Source organism: Trichomonas vaginalis, chromosome III, assembly GCF_026262505.1.
Source record: "Trichomonas vaginalis G3 chromosome III, whole genome shotgun sequence".
NCBI classification, from domain to species: Eukaryota; Parabasalia; order Trichomonadida; family Trichomonadidae; genus Trichomonas; species Trichomonas vaginalis.
In genome coordinates, this window is record NC_067205.1 from 8,134,612 (window position 1) to 8,153,798 (window position 19,187).

A 19,187-nucleotide genomic window follows, 5' to 3' on the forward strand; every position below is an offset into this window, starting at 1 on the left:
TGATTATTCCTTTTTTTTAAAAAAATTATCAGTATATTTTTTAATAAAAAACAAAATAACAGTTTATATAATATAAAATTCCGCTTTTTCTAAATAATATTCCGTGTAAACTTCACAATCTTCTCAATTTTCCTTCACTTTTCGGAAACAATTTTAAATATTTCATTTTTTCTTTTTGAATTGAGAAATTAAAAGATCATCGTTGTTATCACTGTTATCAGAATCTCCGATATCAAAAACTAGTCCAACCAAGTCAACGTCTTCTTCCGTGTGAGAATTGATCGAATTAGACACAGAATAATAGAGAGGCCGTGAAGGAGTTTGTTGCTGACATGTCAACAAGGAAATTCCTTCTTTCTTGGACAATTTTTTCTGATTCTTCTGGAACTGAAATTGAAAGTTTCTGAGATCCTTTTCTGGTTTGTTCTGATGACAAATTAGAAGATTTTGGTGATGAATTTCCGAAATCTTTCGATATCTCATTAAATTTATTGGAATTTTCAGAAATTGAACCAGTTGATTTCCTTCGTTTGGAGTTGAAGAAAATCCATTGTTTTCCTTTTCTTCGTTTGAATAAATCCAATTATTCGATGAAATTCTCAAAAATTCCTTTTCATTCTTCGGGATTTCCCTTGAATTGGCCACAGAAATGGCCAAATCTGGCTTTTCAGTTCTTTCTTCCGCTTTTGATGGTGAAATCTCCAATTTCTGGACGTCATCGATCTTCGGAGGTGAAACGGAGAGCTTGTTCAGTTGGTTTGGCCGCTCATTTGTTGATAAAGGTGACAATTCAAGATTATTTGAAATTTCTGATTTAGATTTCGCAATTTTTGGAGGCGAAACCTGCAATTTCGTAACACTTGATACATTAGATTTCGAATCAGGTGAATCTTTAAACGTTCCTGACCTCGGAGTCGTAATTTCCAGCTTTGATGGGGTGAAAACATCGTTTTCGTAATCTTTTTCGATGAATTGGTAACTCCTTCTCCTTTGTTTCGGTGTTCTTCTGCTAGATTTCTTCGTTTGGCCAAATTCTTCTTTATTATTCGAGTATTTTGAGGAATTACTAACAGGAGTACCTTTGGAAGGGGGTGTTTCTGCAGGAATCTTCGATTTCTCATCGATTCCTTCTTCGATATTCCTTGATAAAAGTTCTGATTGGGAAAACTGGACTTCTTGATCAGGAAGAACAGGAGTAACTTCGAATTCCGATATGTCTGACATTTCTGAGAAGTCAGATTTCGGATTTCGCTTCGGATTTGGATCATATATCGGTAATCCTGGTTCGCTGTCACTTGCTGAGAATTCTTTGAACTTGACCATTCCTTTTGGTTTGGGAATCTCTGTTTCTATAAACTTTGGCTTCTTTTCTGGCGGTTTTTCGACTAATGAAGATTTAATTTCAGGAATTTGTTGTTTTTCTTCGATTTCTTCGTTATCTAAGTAATCACTAAGTCTTCGTTGTGCCTTTTCAAGTATAAGAAGCTTTCCTTCTGTTGTATCTGTTGAATATCTCCTTTGTGTTGAATTTCTGTGTTTTCTTTGCCTTGGTTTCTCTTCTTCTTTATCACTATCTATTATTATATATCCACCTTCATCAGATTTAGCGTTATTTTCTGGATTTTCTTCAATTGGACCGAAAATATCGAATTTCTTCGGTGGAGACTGGATTTGTGGTAGAGGCAATGGAATATCTGGTGATGTTGATGCATCAACTCTACTTGGAGATTCATTTTTAGTGATAATTTTGTCAGATTTTTCAAAATTATTGTATTTATCATCAGAAACCAAATTATTTTGAGATAATGGAGTAGATATGTTGGTTTTCTCTTCTTTTTGCTTCTTTCCAGAAGATAATTTTTCGGAATTTGAAGTTTTTTCTTCTGAAAAAGATTTTTCTTTCTTTGGAGAAATATTCTTCTGTAAATTGGTCGGAGGAAGTGGTTTTTCAGAGGAATTTTCTTTTTGAGGGGAAATGTTCAAATCCAAGGAATATTTAGGAGATTTCGTTGGAGAACTGATGAAACCATGATCATTGGAATCATTTGGAGACAGTTTCTCCTTAAGATTTGATTGATCATTTTTATGTTTATGTTTTTCATGTTTTGGTGTTCTGTTTACATCAAATATGTCATCTGTGACCAGTTCCATCTTCATTGTTGGCGAAACTAAAGGAGATGAAGTAGAATTATTTGATGAAGGAGATTTTACATCGAAAATGGCGAATTTCGATTTCGGACTATCGTTTTCAGTCGGAGATTTCGTCAATAGGCTGTCAGAATTTTCATATTTTGGAATTTTCTGGGAAATCTTTGACTTTTCCTTCTTCGCTTTCTCTGCATCTTGTATGACATGGGCCATCAAGTCGAAGCTGAAGTTCTCAGCCGAATTCGAAATTCCCATTTGGATATTTGAAAGTCGATCGTGGAGGGAATTGAATTCATTGATCAGTTTCGGATTGTCCAGCTCTGCCGGTTTAATGTGGCCGTCAACAATTTTGGATTTTCTGGATTTCCTTTGGGAAATTTTGATTTCTGATGAAGTTTCCGCATGTTTTATGCCTTTTTCATGTCTTGGAGTGGATGGATTACTGTCTGCTACCTCATTTGCTCGGACATAATCGGCTATTTTGGAAGGAGAGCCTTTATTCAACAGGAATATCTCCATACTGTGGCTCCTTCCATCAATAGCAATATTTCTGTTATAAAATGAGCTTTCTTCGTTTGGAGAGTTGAGATTTCCTGATTTTGGTGAATCTTTTTGAGATTTTCGATGATTCATGCGGATTCTGTTTACTACAGACTTATTTATCGTTGGAGTATGACTAGATTTCGGAGACTCTGAAGATTTTGAAATAATATTTTCATTCTTTGGAGAATTTGTATATTTTGCAGGATGATATTCCTCTGGATCATCCCAAGGAGAGAATTCCATCTGAGAAATCTTTTGAATTTGGAGATTTTGAGGAGATGCTTTCGATTTCTCTTTTGGACTCTTTCTTGGTGTTGTGACGCTTTGTAGTTCTATTTGTATATCAGGAAGATCATCAAAATGCTTTGCTTCAATTGGTTTATCTGGAATAATAATATTTGGTGGTTTTTCTTCAGAAATTTGACGTGATTTGGTCATTGCCATGATTGGTGGCTTTGTGTAAGTAGTATTGTCTGTTAAATTGCGTTGATTTACTTTCATCTTTTTGGCAGATGAAGATTTCTCTTCATTCAGCTCGTATTCGTACTGGTTATTATCATTAGAGTAAGGAACATCACCGGCATTTGCTTCAACGTTTTGATATTTTTGTTTTTGTTTCGATGATTTTGAATTCTTAGGAGAATGATCATTGTATCGTGGCATATATTCATAGTCTTGATCATTGTTGGCATTAAAACCTTTAAATTGAAAGGTTTCATTATCATCATTTTTCATTTTGGACTTTTTAGATAAGTTTTCTATGTAATCATCATCTCTAAGGTATAAATCATCATTGTTCAATTGGTTTGTTTCATTTTGGCCTTGATTTGATACCAAATCTTTTAATTTTGCTTTTCTTTGAGGTTTTTTATCTTCGTAATTCATGAACAGACTGTAGTCTTTCTCCTTTGGCGAATTACGTGATCTGAAATCAAGGTCAGTACTGTCATTGTATTTTCGTTTATTTGGCCTTGATTTCATCTTTACATTTGACTTATCTAAAATATCATTGTCATTGTTCATTTCGTTATCTTCATTTTCTTCTTCATTATTGTCATTTTCTCCATTGATTTTAGACTCATTTTCGATTTCGGAAGATTTTTGACTTTTAGAAGATTTCAAGTGAGGATTTGAGTAGACTTCCTTCTCATTTGCTGGTGAAGTTTCTAACATTGGTTTTGCAGGTGTTCCTAAAATTTCATCACTAATTAGAAAACTTTGGAACGACAAATTGGATCTCTTTGACTTTGTTTCAGCTTCATTACCAGAATCCGAAAGATTATGATCTAAATTTGAAGAATTATTTTGATTAATTTTATTTTCTTTATTTGGCGTCGTTTTGATATCATTTTGTGGTTTGATATTTTTTCTTTCGAATTTCTTCTGATCATGGAGCTTCCAAACCAAGTCTGGAGATTTTTCATTTTCAGAATTTTGTTGTTCAGCTTCCTTTTCAGCCATTTCCTTTAGCAACCTTCTCTTTGCAAGTTTCTCTTCTACAGAGAGTGTTTTGTTCATTCTTTCGCTTGCTTTTACCCAATCAATTTTCGGACTTTTGCTGGATTTTCTTTTTGGCTTTGGAGATTGTTTCTGTTTCCTCTTTTTTGAAAATTCTTCTAAATCTACGTCTTTCAAAACAAAATTTGTGAAATCATCTGAATCTGAAGAAGAAGACTCAGTTAACTGTATTCTTGCATTGTTTGGTTGTGGTTTCATTCTTGAAATCAAGTATCCACTCACATTTTTCAAAGATTTTTCTGAAAGATCGCTTTTTATCTCTTTTATTGATGTCTTTGACTTTTTTTCTGGCTTAGGAGTCTCAAAAACAAATCCATCAGTGTTGGTTTCTTTATCAGATTCATCGGATTCTTGATATTCATTATTTTTCGGATCTGTAGTAATGGTTGTATTCTTGTAGCGACGTTTTCTTATGCTTGTAATAGTTTCTTCGAATTCTCTGTCGATATCAGAAGAATTTTGATTATCTTCATTTATTTTGGATTTTGCAATGTAAACTCCTTGTGGTTCTGTATCAGATACGAAACATGTTTGAGTTTGCTTATCATTTGCTAAATCTGGTGTAATTTTCTTAAAACGTTTTTCAGATTTTTTGTTTTGTTGCCTTAAAAACGATAACTCACTGTCTATATGAATTTGCTGTGTATTGTCATGCTTTTTAATACGTGGTGAATTAATAGATGATGATCTTCTTGGGTGAATTTTGTAATAACGTTGTTTCCATTTATTAAAAAACACACGAGAGTATATTAGTCTTCTTGCTGTTAAGAAATCAAGTCTAATTTTCAAGGATACAGGTGAATCAAATACTGCATTGATCCATGGAGAAGAATTATAATTTGAATACGGAGATCGATCTTCTCTTGAATATGATCGTGATTTTGAATCGACACTAACTCGTTTAACTGACTTTTGAGTAATAATTAAAGAGTAAGAATCTGGAGTTTCCGAATTTGATTGATTATCCAAGAGTTTTAGCTTATGGTTAAGCAACGACTTTTCATTAGGTGTCATTAAATGCATTGGTGGCCTCTTGGAATTGTTCTCGAAAGGAGAACCCCTTCTTCCGCTCAAAATAGCAAATGTCAAATTTTTATTGAATACACATAACCAACATTACTGAGAGGTGCCACAAACTCAAAAATATTGCCTATTTTCCTCAAATGTCAAAATTTTTACATATTGAGGAATTCAGGAATGACTTATTGTCTCAATACTCATGTTTTCATCAATTTAAAGATAATTTATAAATATTTCTCTTGAGGAATAAGTCTAAATTGGATTTTTTAATTTTCAATTTTTGGAAAACGATCCGATTGTTAAAAAGTGAATCGTAATTCAATTGTCCTACAAACATATAATAGATTTGTACTGAATAAATCCAAAAATAATCACATTTTTGAAACCCGTTACTTTTTTATGAATTTTTATTTCAAAATTGAAGATTTTAGCATGAAAACAGTGATGATCGGAGGCCATCCACGTTTATCAATAAACAGACCGACCACTTCAATGCAAAACTCTTCATTGACAACGAGAAGTGCAAGTACAAACGCTTCTACAGGAAGAAAACCGACATTTGCTAAAACATTTCAGCCGAAAGTTAATAAAATAGATATGTCACAAGTAAAACCTGATTACAATGAAATATGCGCAACAGTATCAAATAGAAATGATTTGAAAAATTTAGATATACGAACTCTCTTTTCCTACAAATCTACAGTAAAGGACCACATTGCCGAAATGGCTGCATCAGAGAATTACGATGAATGCAAGAAATCATTAAAAATTCTTCAATTAATTAAAAAAGAAATCGCATCAAGAACTTGTTCACAGAGCTCAGCTAATGGAGAACCAGAAGAAGATTTTAAGGCAAAGGAAGAAGAGATAAATTCGAAATACGAACAGCAACTACAGCAAATAAATCAGAAATATTCTGAGAAAATTGAGCAAATTCAAACAGAGCATAAGAAGCAAACAGATGATTTCGATACCGAATGGTCTACAGTTGAACCTAACAAATACCGTAAACCGTCTAAAAATCTTTTGAATTTGAAAGAAATCGAACAATTCTATGCAAAATCTAATCAGTTTGAAAAAGCAAAAGAGATTCACCAGGAAACAGAGATAGTGTCACAACAAGAGACAATGATGGCTCAAGAAAAACTTATCAAAGATTATCGAAATGCGAAAATCAATTTACGGCTTCAACAACAGAAAGATATTCATAGCATTGAAGAACTAAAGAAGAAAGAATTACAAGATCTAGAAATTAATAAGCAAAACGACTTAAATCAGCTAGAAAAACGGAAAAAAGTTCTTCTTGAAAAATCAAAATCTCGAAATCCAAGAGAAAGAAAAGATTTCAACTCAAATGTTCATCTTTCACAGACATCAAGACCTCCTGTATTACTCGGACCTCTGTTTGCTCCTAATGAAGCAGAATTTAAGCGGAAGAGGGAACGAGAAATGATGGAGAAAAGAAGAAGAGCAGCAAAGTTTATCAAAGAAAATGCAAACAGACTTTTTGATGATTTAGATTCAGTTGTTTCATTCAGTACTATTGGATCTAAATCAGAATGCCCATCAGCACAATCTCCTGCTACTGAACCAACAGACGAAGAATTGATGAAAGACATTTATATGGAAATCTCTCAACCAATGTTTTCTATCGAATCGATGCCACTTGACTACTATAATTAACTCTATAATTATTTTGTATTTTTGTTTGTTTTAAAGTCTTCATGTTAAGTGCATTGTAATTTTGTTTTCCTTCACCATATATATTCATGTCTCACCTACTACTTATATAGGAAGAAAGCGGCGAATGTTTGTGCGGTTCATTCAAATTGACAAAATTTTGGCAAAATTTTTGTGAATCAAAAATAGCTTCAAACTATTCTTCCATCAAGAATTTAGTCAATTCTTTGATGGAAATTACCAAAATGTAAGTAAAGGAAATTATACAGAAAACGGTAACTACTACGTCAAAGACTGTTTCTTTGAAGATCTCAATAACCGCTCGGTTTATTCTGATAGCGAGTCTAAATTTCTTTTCGAAGATAGTACATTTGTTAGTGTCTCATATCCATGAGGTGAAGGAGGTGCAATTTACACTTCCAAATGTGAAGCAGTGCACAACCGAATTTGTTCTTACAACTGTTTCACCAATGGTTTTGGACAGTATTGCAATAGCGCTGCATCTGGCAAACAATACAAAAATTACGTAATTGAAAGTACATTATCTAATACAAACTATAATTTGGGATATGCGCCTATTTGGTTCCAACATGGGAATTTATGCTTGACGAAATCAAATATTTCATATATTAGAATAAAGAGTCTAAGCGGCTACGGATTTGGTCAATCAAGTCCCGAATTAATTCAAGAAGAAACAAATTTCACTTATAATTCAATATTAAATAATACATCAAATGAAGGTCAATGTATAGGCCATTATTCTACTTATAATCCAAAATTATTTCGATGTAACATAATAAATAATTCTGGAAAAGAATATCTCATCTATAATTATCATTGCGATCATTTAACATTTAAAGAATGCAACATTATTGATAACTCGGCTAATAAGACATTTCATATTTACGACGAAAGTACAAGCTATAAAATAGAAGTAATTGATTCTTACCTTAAAAATGAAGGAACAGTTCCAGAGTATATCATAATAAAATATCCGAAAAATACAGCAATAGAGAATGAACTAAGTCATTTTTCAACAGAGCTTTGCAAAACAAAACCAAAATATATTAATCGTACATCTCCAGACGAAATCAAAGTATTTAGCTTATTTTCATTTTGTATTTTGTTATTTGCAAGCAAAGATATGAGCAATAATCATGATCTAGAGAAACCAGCAGTATACAACCGACATTATCTGCTTAAAACTTTTAGCCTAAAGTCCTTTATTTCTTTATTCTTCAAGTAAAAATTTTGTTCGTTTTTCAATAAAGAAAATAACTTCTTTTATCATAATAAAGAAGAAACGATTTTCTTTTGGATAAATCGAACAAAGAGTTTCGGCTGCAGACTTTATGTTAAATACCACCAATTAATTTTTCTTTGCTTGCAAATAACAAAATATAAAGTGGGGAAAAAACTTTCACTTTTTTTGGGATTCTCGAAGATTGATTGGAAGCGGATAATCTGCATGACATAGAGCAGTAGAAAGATGACTTAGTTCGTTCTTTATTTCCGAGATATAAGTATTTGCCACATCAATATTACCTTGGATGTTTCCTTCATTTTTAAGATAACAATTAATAATTTCCATTATACTATTTTCAATACGAAAGAGTATATCTCCGTAGTTATCAACAATGTTACATTCTTCTACTGTTAATTGGTTACATTTATCAAAGTAGATAACGTGGTCATTATCAGAGTTATTAAAGATGTTACATTTATATACTTTTAAAGTAGGAATATCAATGCAGCCTATACAATAATTATTTGGCGATGTATTATTTATTACTGAATTATAAGTGGAATTCGATTCAGATTGTCCTGTATAAAACATATATCTACTTATTGAATATAACTTAAAATATGAAATATTTCTCTTGTTAATAATGTATTTCCATTTTTAAAATATATTGGTGCTTCTCCAATCAACTTTTCTGAAAATTTTGATAAAGTGCTTTCAATTACATATTTTTTAAATAGTCCTTCCAATGAATGACAATAACAATATTGTCCAGACCCTTTTGTAGAGCAGTTAAATGAACAAATTCTGTTGTGAACAATTTCACCATTTTCAGTGTAAATTGCCCCACCACCGCCTGATGGAATAGATACTCAAAGAAATGTGCTATCTTCAAATAGAAATTTAGAATCACTGGTAGAATAAACAACCTTTGACACAAGAGCTACTGCTTTCAGTATAAGAGCCATTCTTTACATATTAATAATTTCCATCAAAGAATTGACAAAATTCTTGATGGAATAATAACATAAAAACATTTTCACATCAAAAAATTTAAGTATACTTAATGCACTCTCCTTTTTCATAGAAGTTCACATATAATTGGAACATAATAGTTATTTACTGAATATTTTTTTGCAAGAACCAAAGAATTCCCATTTGACCTTATCTCAATTTTTTTGACATCAACTACAAATCATATCTTTTTTTAACGGAATTATATATCAGTTTTTCATGAAATGTTAAATCAATGAAATGACTCATTTGGAGCAAAGATAATATCGGGAAATACCGAGGATCGCTCCCAAATTAATATTTCACTTATTGACTATAATGATTGCTTTCAGAATCCTTTATCTTAATAAAGAAGAAAAGATTGATTTGAGTTTGGATAAACCAAACATAGAGTGTCGGCTGTAGACTTTATGCTGATTTTGCTGAGTGTCAATAAACAATTTATCTTTGCTTGCAAATAACAAAATATATAGAGAGAATAAACTAAATATTTTCACTTTTTTTGAATAAACCAAAGGGAGATCATATGCCAGGGTATAGTTTGCGTGGCATAAAGCAGTAGAAAGATGACCAAGTTCGTTCTTTATTTCTACTTCATAAGTATTTATAACATCAACATTACCTGAAATTGTTCCTTCATTCCGAAGATAACAATTAATAATTTCTGTTGAACTATCTTCGTTATAAATGAGAGAATACCCTGAGTTATCAATAATGTTACATTCTTCAACTATTAATAGATCACATCTATCATTGTGGATAAATCTATCTCTTACAGAGTTATTAATGATATTACATTTATATATATTTACATTATGAATATCATGAAAACTTATACAAAATTCACTTGTTGATGTATTATTTATTATTGAATTATAAGTGGATTTTGATTCCGATTCTCCTAAATTAAAATGGAATCCATCAATAAAATTTGTTCTATAATATGAAATATTTGTTTTCGTTAAGAATTGTTTTCCATACCTAATGAATATTGGCGCATTCCCAGCCTGATTTTCAAAAGAACATGATAAAGTACTTCCAATCAAGTAATTTTTGAATGATCCTTGAGGTGTTTCACAATAGCAATATTGTCCATACCATGGGGCCGAACAGTTGAATGAACAAATTCTGTTATGAACAGGTTCACTATTTTGGGTGTAAACTGCGCCACCATAATCATTATGCGATGTGGCTGATACTCTAATGAAAGTACTATCTTCAAATAGGAATTTAGAATAGCTTGTAGAATAGACTGAACGATTGTTGAGATCTTCAAAGAAACAACTTTTGACGTAATAGTTACTGTTTTCTGTGTAATTGCCATCCTTTACATATTGGCAATTTCCATCAAAGAACTGACTAAAATCTTGATGGAAGAATGAAATGAAGCCATTTTTGTTTCACAAAATTTGCCAAAAATTTTTATTCTTTATCAATAAATTAATTAATCAAATGATAAATTATAAAAGTAATTTATAAAATTGACTGCGGTAGTTCACAATTTTTTTTTCCCAATCGAATGGAGAAAATCACTGCTGCATTAAATAAAGAACTTACAAGGATAAATGAGATGAATAAATCACCAGAAATAAAGAAAGAAGAGATTTCACAACTCACAAATCGAGTCAAAAGAGTTGATCTTGTAAATACATTCAAAATTAAAAATGTCGATGGTGTTTACCAACCACATATTACTTTCAAAGATGATTCAAACACTACTTACAAATACAACTTAGGTTTTCAACGAACAAAGTGTGGTCTTGGTTTGGATGCTGATTTGAAAGCTTTAAACAATGGAAAAGTTGCCGAACTTAATGCAACACTTAACAGTCTCCTTACACATTCATTTACTGCAAAATATATTATTAATAAACCAGAGAAACTCGACTTTTCATCAAATGTCATCCCAGCAACAATCTTTTCAATCCGAAGACAAAACAGACAATACCTATCTGAGAAATACAAATTATTTTCTGTCAAAACTCTTTCTAATGACCCAATAAACTCTTATCGCCTTAGATTCATAAGAATTGCTCAAAAGAAACGATCATCACAGACACCAGCCAATCTAGTATCAGATCCAGAGAAATACAATGTATTATCTTTCACTTATTTCAATTATTTCGAAAAATTATTATTTTCAAAGACTTCAATTGGTATTGTTCACTCACCAAACCACATCCAACCATTTTTAACGAGTGAGCTTAAGTTTAATTACAATTTTGATGATACTTACTCGTTATATTTCGGTTCAGGAAAGATTTTCTCTTACCAGACGCTTCCGACCTTGGAAAGGTTCCACTACATCGCTCCTTTGTTCGCACAGAACGTCGATAGCGAAAAATTCGGTATAAACAACGGATCTTTCATTGCGGCATGCGATCATTATTTTTCAGCCGGATTCAGCGCCAGATTCCTTGCCGATGAGTGGTTATTACAATGTGATACGCAGATGGTCATTGGCGGACTTTCGAAACCAAGATTAACCGAACTCCCTGGTTCTTGCACTGACTGCTTCACTTCTGTGAGAGTAGCACGTACAGTATTCGGAAAGAAGCTCTGCGCCACAATTTATTACCCACTTTACATATCTTTCCCCGTCAAAACGTCACATTTCAGTCTTTCTTTGATAGATGACGGAAGTCTTTTTGGACTGCGTAACGAAAAAGGCCTTTTATCGGTTTTCTTTGAATTTTGAATAGGTTAACCGTTTTTAAATTCAAAAAAGAAACCTTAATTAGGCTTATTTTTTTGTTGTATATTGTTATAAAGATATTTTTGTTATTGATTTTAATTTTCTTGAGGATCTACATACATTCGATTTTTTTTGGATGACTTTGAGCATTTTTATCTTCCTATACGTGAGGATTAATATAAAACTCTCTATAGTATTATGCACCAACATGGACTGATGCGCATAGTTGATATATTTTCATTGAATGAAAACAATGCTGTATCCTTGGATAATTGGATTTTAGAGCTCATAAAATTTGAGTATATGGAGCTTATTTATGATTTTCTTTTCAAACCTATATGTGATCTGCTTTTCCTAGACTTCTCGATATAGGTTATTTAACAAATAGCTTATAGAAAGTAAAATTTATTTTTTTTAAGAAAATATCTATGATTAAATATCAATAGTTCATTCATATATTGCAAAAATAGTACTAGTTGAATGATTTATCCCATAGATTTTTAATTATTATGAATTCAATTGGGTGAATAAAAAATATTTATCAAAAAAATCGAAAATAGAAACAAAATTTATTACACATAGACAAAGTATATTAATAGTTATGAAGAGATAAAAACCATGTTGTTAATATTAACACCCCCAGTAGTAAACATGTTTATTTGGAGGAACCCAGCGTCCTGGATCATGTGGTAAAGGTGCTCTTGGAGAAAATGGCGGAAGAGAATCAGAGTTATTATTCTTTTGTGCCATTTGAACATCTAACCGTCTTCTAGAAACAACTTTTTCAAGCATATGATTGTCAATAAACCTTTTTGGCATCGATCTTTGACGCATGATGTTTTCTCTTCTGCGCTCGAATTCTTTCATTCGATCTTCTTGATAAAATCTTTTATATAAAGCAGCTCTTGCCTTTAATACTTCACTGTCATGCACTGATTCAAAATTTTTACGAATTGAAGCTTGTAAAACATCTATTTGGTAATTTTTGATTGGATTTCTTGAAGAATTTGGAACTTTTGAAAAGCGTGGATTGTTTGAAGTATTACTATTAGGTTCTACTATCGAAATCAGCGGGATTATATTAACATTTTGGTCAGAAACGGCTGTTTGCATAAGAAATTGATATTAACGATTTCGAAAAATTGCAAAAGTGACAATTTACAATGGATGTTTATGACTTTTTTTCATGGAAAGATTGAATTTTTCTGGAGAAAATATTTGATGGTAGTTGAATATTTCGATTTTAAAAGTTTTGGCTCAGACTGTAATAATTTTCTATCGATTGTTGACAATCTGCAAATTTTATCGATCCTTTGGAATGTTGCAATTTATGCTTTCTTCCAAATAATTTATTTCTCAGAAATTGGATCGTCAATTGGCACTTTTGAAAAAAGTTTATTTTCAATGCATGCATAAATTAAAGTTGATCTTTACCATATTTTAAAAACCTTTGATCCAAATTTTGGATGAAATTTTTTGATTGGCCGTTGGAAATTTCTTATGAAAGTATTGAAATAATAAATTGACATTATTTGAATGAGAAATAATGAAGAGTGGGTAGCACAGTTTTTTGAAACCAACAAGCCTATTTTCCTTCTTTACTTGGACATATTCGGATCTAAATCAGTGAATCTAGTCATCGCTTCTCTGATTTTTGTATCTATCCTGACTGTCTATCTATCATATCACTGTCATAGCGAAGTTATAGGAAGCATCATCTTTATGGCAAGCATATCAGGCATAGTATTCATCATTGGCGAACTCAAAAAGCTCAAAATCATAATTCAGACACCTCATTCTGATTCTGATCTCAACAAAGAAGAAATCATCCGGCTATTAGTTAAGTCACGCGAACGTATACTAGGCTTATATGAATGGTGGAAGTCCACGTTTGTCCGTACTAACCCAGAAAATTTAGCGATCATTGCCACCATCATTCTTGGCCTTTTGATCGTATTCAACAATACACCATTCTATGTTATATTATATACTTGCATCGCTATCATCACATCTCTCTTGATTCTCACATCCTATTGGCTCTCTCGTCACATGGAGAAAGCTTAAACTTTTTTGTTTGTATTTTGCTTTATGGAACAATTTATTAGGAAAATTCAATAGAAATTGTTCCATATTTGAATAAATTTTCGTTGTTCATTAATATCATGTTTTCATAATATAACTATCAAAAGGTAGTATCACAAAGACAATTCTTGACTCCAATACAAGAACTCAAGGCGGATAATTTGATCATTGTTTTAATTTTCTCGAAAATTTTAATGACGAACTTATAAAAGCCTCAAGAAAGACATCAAAAGCAAAATAATTCATTACGAAACCCAGTTTTTGAAGAACAAATTTCAGATTTTGAAATCGATTTCATAATGTTTGAGAGAAGATTATAAAGAATTGATTAAATTTTCAATAACAATTATTTAACATAAGTACAAATAACAAAAATAAAAAAACAAAAAATTAATTTGCAGATGTAAGAGTTCCTTCACCTGAAAGTTTGATGTATCCTACAAGCAGCTGTTCATCATAAGACAAATATTGCAAAAATGAAGCCTTAAACTTCTGCCACAAGTCCAAATACATTTTTCCGATTTCTTTTTCGTATCTTGCATCTCCGAAAAGAGTTCCATCAAGGAGGAGAACTGTCTTAAGTAGCCAACTCGTGTTATTCATTGAAATTGCGTAATGCATCATCTGATCGTAAGATTCTCTGGTATCATCAATGGAATAACACTCGCAGAAGGTGTTGAATGTCTTCAGATAGTAAAGAAGAACTGTTGCTCTCGAAAGGAATGAAGAACTTTCATTAACAATCGATAATAAAACATTATTTTCTGAAATCTGGGATTGGAAACTTGTACTTCCGAGAGTTATCTCTTTACTGCATTCAACCATCTTCATTTCAGTTACTTTGGCGAATTTCTTGTGCAAAACAGAAAGAGAAGATTTAATTGGCTTCAAAAACTCATTTTCGCCTTGATCAAGCATAATAATGGCTGAATGGAATCTTACATGGCTTGTTCCTGACATATTTGAAATAATCTGCCAGAATTTGCCTTTAACTTTATTTACCATTTTTTTAGCGACAAGAAATGACGTTTTTGATTCGAAAATGCCACATAATGCATTAAATCCATTCATTCTTGACATTTCCAGTTTATGGTTCAACAACCTTTCGAAATTTCTTGCGTTATTCGATAATTCCGACAATTCTGTTTGAACTCCGTACATCAATACGTCATCCATGTTCATTTCAGCGAGCTTTGCGTTCAGCATATGATTCTGTGTCTGGATCTTGTTTCTGATGACATTAATCGGGTCTTCTCTTATTTCTGTCGCCGCTTCGCAAATTGAGACCCACATTTGGGCCATACGATTATCGTTCGGCGGTTCGTAAGTTTTTGTCTCGAAAAACAATGGTCTCGAAGGAAAACTTGGCGGAAGAGGAATCTTTGGAAAGAACACGATGGAAAATGGTTTAAATGATGGGGACTTGATTTCTTTTAAGATCTCTGGGAGCTTTGGCCCATGATAAGTCATGTAATTTGTAAAGCATTGAATAGCTTCGATATCAGCTTTTGTTAAGATTATTTCGTAAGTACATGTATTGTTGAGGAATACAAAGTCACCTGGAATCTCGAGAGGCCAACTTACTGATAAATTAATTGTTGGAAACGCATCGTAAGTTTGGAGGCATTTTATTACTTGCTGTAAGTCGAACTTGACTAAGTATGAGTGTGCAAACGGATTGAAATGATATTGTAATGTAAATGCTGGAATAATTAAGCAATTAATAATTAATCTCCAAATAGAAACGTTATCCCATTGTAGACTGAGAAATCTGAGTAATTGGAACTGTGATGTTGGAAGAAATCTCAAAAACTTTTGAGTTTTGTTGACGATTAAATCGCAAAATCTGTCTGGATTAAATTTTTTAAGGTAATTTGAGAAGAAAATTGCAGTAACAAGCTGGTTTATGAAATTATCCATGTTTGAATTCATGAAAAAGGGCTTAATAATGTGGCAATATACTGAGAAATTAACTTGAGCGGACAAGCAAGTATAAAATGATAATGCTTGAGCTCCTTGCTCCTTGGTAGAAAAGAATCCATAGATCGCAGGAATTGCTAAATTGACAATATGGTGAAAATATGGACTACTTAAGTTTTCACTAATGGCTTTTGCTAAGCTCTTTGGGTTTGAATAAATTGTTTGCAATAACTGACATAATCCCTGTGCATGAAGAGGATTAATAATTAAAAGCGAATCTACAGGTGTTTGATATGAACTTTCGAGTAGATCTGAGAAGTAACTTGAATTTTTTTGATAATCTATAAAATCATGTGCGAAGAGTTCATAAATTGACTGTCTATTCTTTCTTAAAACATGTCTCGTAAGTTGATTACCTGATGCATCTATCTCATCCAGTTTTAGTGCTATATTTGGAAATAAATACGGCTTTAGTTCATCATATTTTTTTAACAATTCATCCATTTTACGATAATTGAATAAAAATTGACATATAAAATAGGCGTTGTTCGAGAAGGTTGTTGTATTTAATGAATAATTCATGAAATACTCCTAAAGATCATGCATTTTATAAGCTTAAAAAGTTATGATCTTAACATTTTTCTTTCAAAGATGAATAAAAGGTCATTTTTGTGAACTTTACACGATTTTTTTTGTAAAATCTTCAAATATTGAGATGAAAATTGTTCATAATGGTCAGGTCTTTGAAGTCGATTACCAGTCAGCAAGCGAGGTGTGCAAAGCGATAGAAGATGCAGAAGAGTCAGAACTGCAATATGATACAGTTTATACGCAGGAAGCATTCAAAATTTTTATTAATTACCTTAATACACATAAACTTGATATTAACAAGGAGTATATTTACCAATTAGAATCTATTGCAACTATATTCGGCTGCGAAGAATTGCATCAAGCGCTTCTTGACTATGCATTTTCAATTAACGATTTTCGCCTTGTCAAAAACATCGCAGATCAATCATTCCAGATAGGATACCAATACTACAATCAAGGCAAAGCAGCAAATCAAGAACTCGAAACTTTACGCAAACAGATCCAAATGTACAAGACAATAATCGACAATACAAGTCCAGAGAACACAGGAAAACTAATTCGTTGCAAGCGTGATCCAGATGCAGAATTAGTCAGAGTTGGATTTTTGGGAGCCTCAAATACAGGAAAAACATAAATTTGGAGGCTTCTTGATCCTTATTTAGTAGATACACCATTGATACCAACAATTTCTGATGAAATCAGAATTTATGCTCAAATTCATTCCAAAATTTACTGTTTCATTGTAGAAGATAATGGTGGATCGTCGTCATTGTTACCATCTATTGTTTCATCATTAAATTATCTTAACGGTGCAATCTTTGTCGTTAGATCTGATATTCCAGAATCATTAACATATGTTGAAAAGCTTTTGAATGATGAAAACAGACCTAAAGGTGTGTTATCATAGATACAGCAGAAACAGCCAAAGATTTCAAACTTAATGCAGACACTTCTAATATTGATGTTAAAAAGATCTCTGGTAAGTTTGATAACAACGTTGTTAGCTACGTTGAGCGATTTTTATCAGCTATTGTATAATAAATCTTTATTTTCTTTCCAAATTTTTCATTTTTCAATGAATATAACATCAATATCGTCTTTTGAATAGTAAATCATCCACCATATATTAGATTTATGTAAGTATTCTTAGTACAATACTTTTCCTCTCATTCATTGAATCTGAAAGAGCTCATGAGTAAAAAATTGTAAAATGGCTAAGTCTATTAGCATATAATATAGTGCCTAAGTTTTATAAAATCAATATTCATTGCAAGGGTAGATTTCGAGAAAAATCGAAGTTGAAATTTTTTGAAAGATGTATTAACAAAAATTACGAATATGAGTTTTATGGTTGAATACAGCTATAATGTAATTATCAATATTGAAATGAATTCTATTGAATTTTTTTTATATGTGAGTTTCTAATTGTATTTTCATTATTCGCCAAATAATGGAACAATGCGCTATTTATATGACACATATAAGCTTTTATATCCACAATACTTCACACTAGAGGAATCATGTCATTATAGTGATTACAGAATTGATAAAGCTTTTGACTTTGATTTCTCAGCGAACTCATATTGGATTTCTCATGATCCAACAATTTATTTTATTATTTGTTTTCCATTTAATTTTCTTACTATTGAATCCTTTGAAATCACCACCACAAAAGGAGGTTGCAGACCTGCTCAGTTTTCGGTTGAAGTGAGTGTAGATGGAAGAAATTTTGTTGGAAACCAAGAATATGTATATACTATGAATCCTGGCGAGACAAAACAATTTTTTATGATTATAACAGAACTGATGTCAGGTGCTTTAAATTCCTATCAATCAAATCCACATGTATCCCACCTGCAGACTCAGATATAAATCAAGTTGATTGTTTTGGGAATCTTATTGGCTTAGAACGAGAAATAAAGGCTTATGAAAACAAAAATAAAGAATTATTAACATGCTTAATGTTAAGAAGAATGTATCTTAATATTGCTATCACTTTCTTATTAATTTCATAATAAACCAATTAAGTTATATGAAGCTTTCCAAAGACATCTTTTGCAATACCATCATCCATGTTTTCATCGCATTTTTTTTCTAGCTTTCTATTTCTTATTAAAATTTCATATAAACAAAATTACGATTTACTAGCTGATAAAATATACTTATTTCTTCAATATAACAGTATGTACAGCAGAAATTGTCAGAAAATCATAAGGTTTGCGTTATGGATTTTAAGGATAGAAGCGTTTTTACATCAGATGTTCATACACTCCACGGTATCGTACTAAGGCAATGTACTAGAATGCAATGGAACTAAATAAGCATTACTTGAAGTTTCGATCCCCAGAAAGACAAAATTGATGAATACGATCAAAATTGGACATCGAGATTGAATAGTAGCTTAGCAAACAATAAATAGAGAGTAAACATTAAATGATTCAAAATTTTTATCACCGGAAAGAAACGTTAGATTGTTCATCGGTTTCCAAGAAAACTGACATTTTTATCCGCCTCAAATTCAAAAATTATAAATAGATACTTATTAAACTTAAATAAAGCTTAACTTAATTTGTGAATGCGTTGTATTGATTAAAAACCACCTCGTTTTCAAATCATCGAGACAAACCGCTATTGAGACAAAAAATTGATACACCCGTATTTATACAAATCAAAAATTTTTTACTATCATCATATACATTAAATTTTTAATGGAGGATTGAAAATTAAATTAAT

The 19,187-nt window shown here is 31.7% G+C and overlaps 7 protein-coding genes across 7 annotated transcripts; 4 read left to right on the forward strand and 3 right to left on the reverse strand.

The window, feature by feature from the left end:
- Positions 1 to 23: 23 nt before the first annotated feature.
- On the reverse strand, positions 24 to 5,223 carry TVAGG3_0662980 (Rad51/NUKS-interacting protein family; the record flags this gene model as incomplete). Its single annotated transcript, XM_001328089.2, has 1 exon — positions 163 to 5,223. One exon carries the CDS (start codon positions 5,221 to 5,223, stop codon positions 163 to 165), a length of 5,061 nt encoding a protein of 1,686 aa, XP_001328124.1.
- Positions 5,224 to 5,661: 438 nt separating this feature from the next.
- Positions 5,662 to 8,264, forward strand: TVAGG3_0662990 (uncharacterized protein; the record flags this gene model as incomplete). Its single annotated transcript, XM_001328088.1, has 1 exon — positions 5,662 to 6,912. One exon carries the CDS (start codon positions 5,662 to 5,664, stop codon positions 6,910 to 6,912), a length of 1,251 nt encoding a protein of 416 aa, XP_001328123.1.
- Positions 8,265 to 10,685: 2,421 nt separating this feature from the next.
- On the forward strand, positions 10,686 to 11,937 carry TVAGG3_0663000 (uncharacterized protein; the record flags this gene model as incomplete). Its single annotated transcript, XM_001328087.1, has 1 exon — positions 10,686 to 11,864. The coding sequence occupies one exon, from the start codon at positions 10,686 to 10,688 to the stop codon at positions 11,862 to 11,864; it is 1,179 nt and encodes a 392-aa protein (XP_001328122.1).
- A 470-nt stretch (positions 11,938 to 12,407) lies between these two features.
- On the reverse strand, positions 12,408 to 13,293 carry TVAGG3_0663010 (uncharacterized protein; the record flags this gene model as incomplete). Its single annotated transcript, XM_001328086.1, has 1 exon — positions 12,492 to 12,974. One exon carries the CDS (start codon positions 12,972 to 12,974, stop codon positions 12,492 to 12,494), a length of 483 nt encoding a protein of 160 aa, XP_001328121.1.
- Positions 13,294 to 13,397: 104 nt separating this feature from the next.
- TVAGG3_0663020 (uncharacterized protein) lies at positions 13,398 to 13,925 on the forward strand (the record flags this gene model as incomplete). The annotated part of the gene is made up of 1 exon (XM_001328085.1): positions 13,398 to 13,925. The coding sequence occupies one exon, from the start codon at positions 13,398 to 13,400 to the stop codon at positions 13,923 to 13,925; it is 528 nt and encodes a 175-aa protein (XP_001328120.1).
- Positions 13,926 to 14,250: 325 nt separating this feature from the next.
- On the reverse strand, positions 14,251 to 16,367 carry TVAGG3_0663030 (uncharacterized protein; the record flags this gene model as incomplete). The annotated part of the gene is made up of 1 exon (XM_001328084.2): positions 14,334 to 16,367. The coding sequence occupies one exon, from the start codon at positions 16,365 to 16,367 to the stop codon at positions 14,334 to 14,336; it is 2,034 nt and encodes a 677-aa protein (XP_001328119.1).
- Positions 16,368 to 16,435: 68 nt separating this feature from the next.
- Positions 16,436 to 17,509, forward strand: TVAGG3_0663040 (uncharacterized protein; the record flags this gene model as incomplete). Its single annotated transcript, XM_001328083.1, has 1 exon — positions 16,579 to 17,088. The coding sequence occupies one exon, from the start codon at positions 16,579 to 16,581 to the stop codon at positions 17,086 to 17,088; it is 510 nt and encodes a 169-aa protein (XP_001328118.1).
- Between the last annotated feature and the right edge of the window lie 1,678 nt (positions 17,510 to 19,187).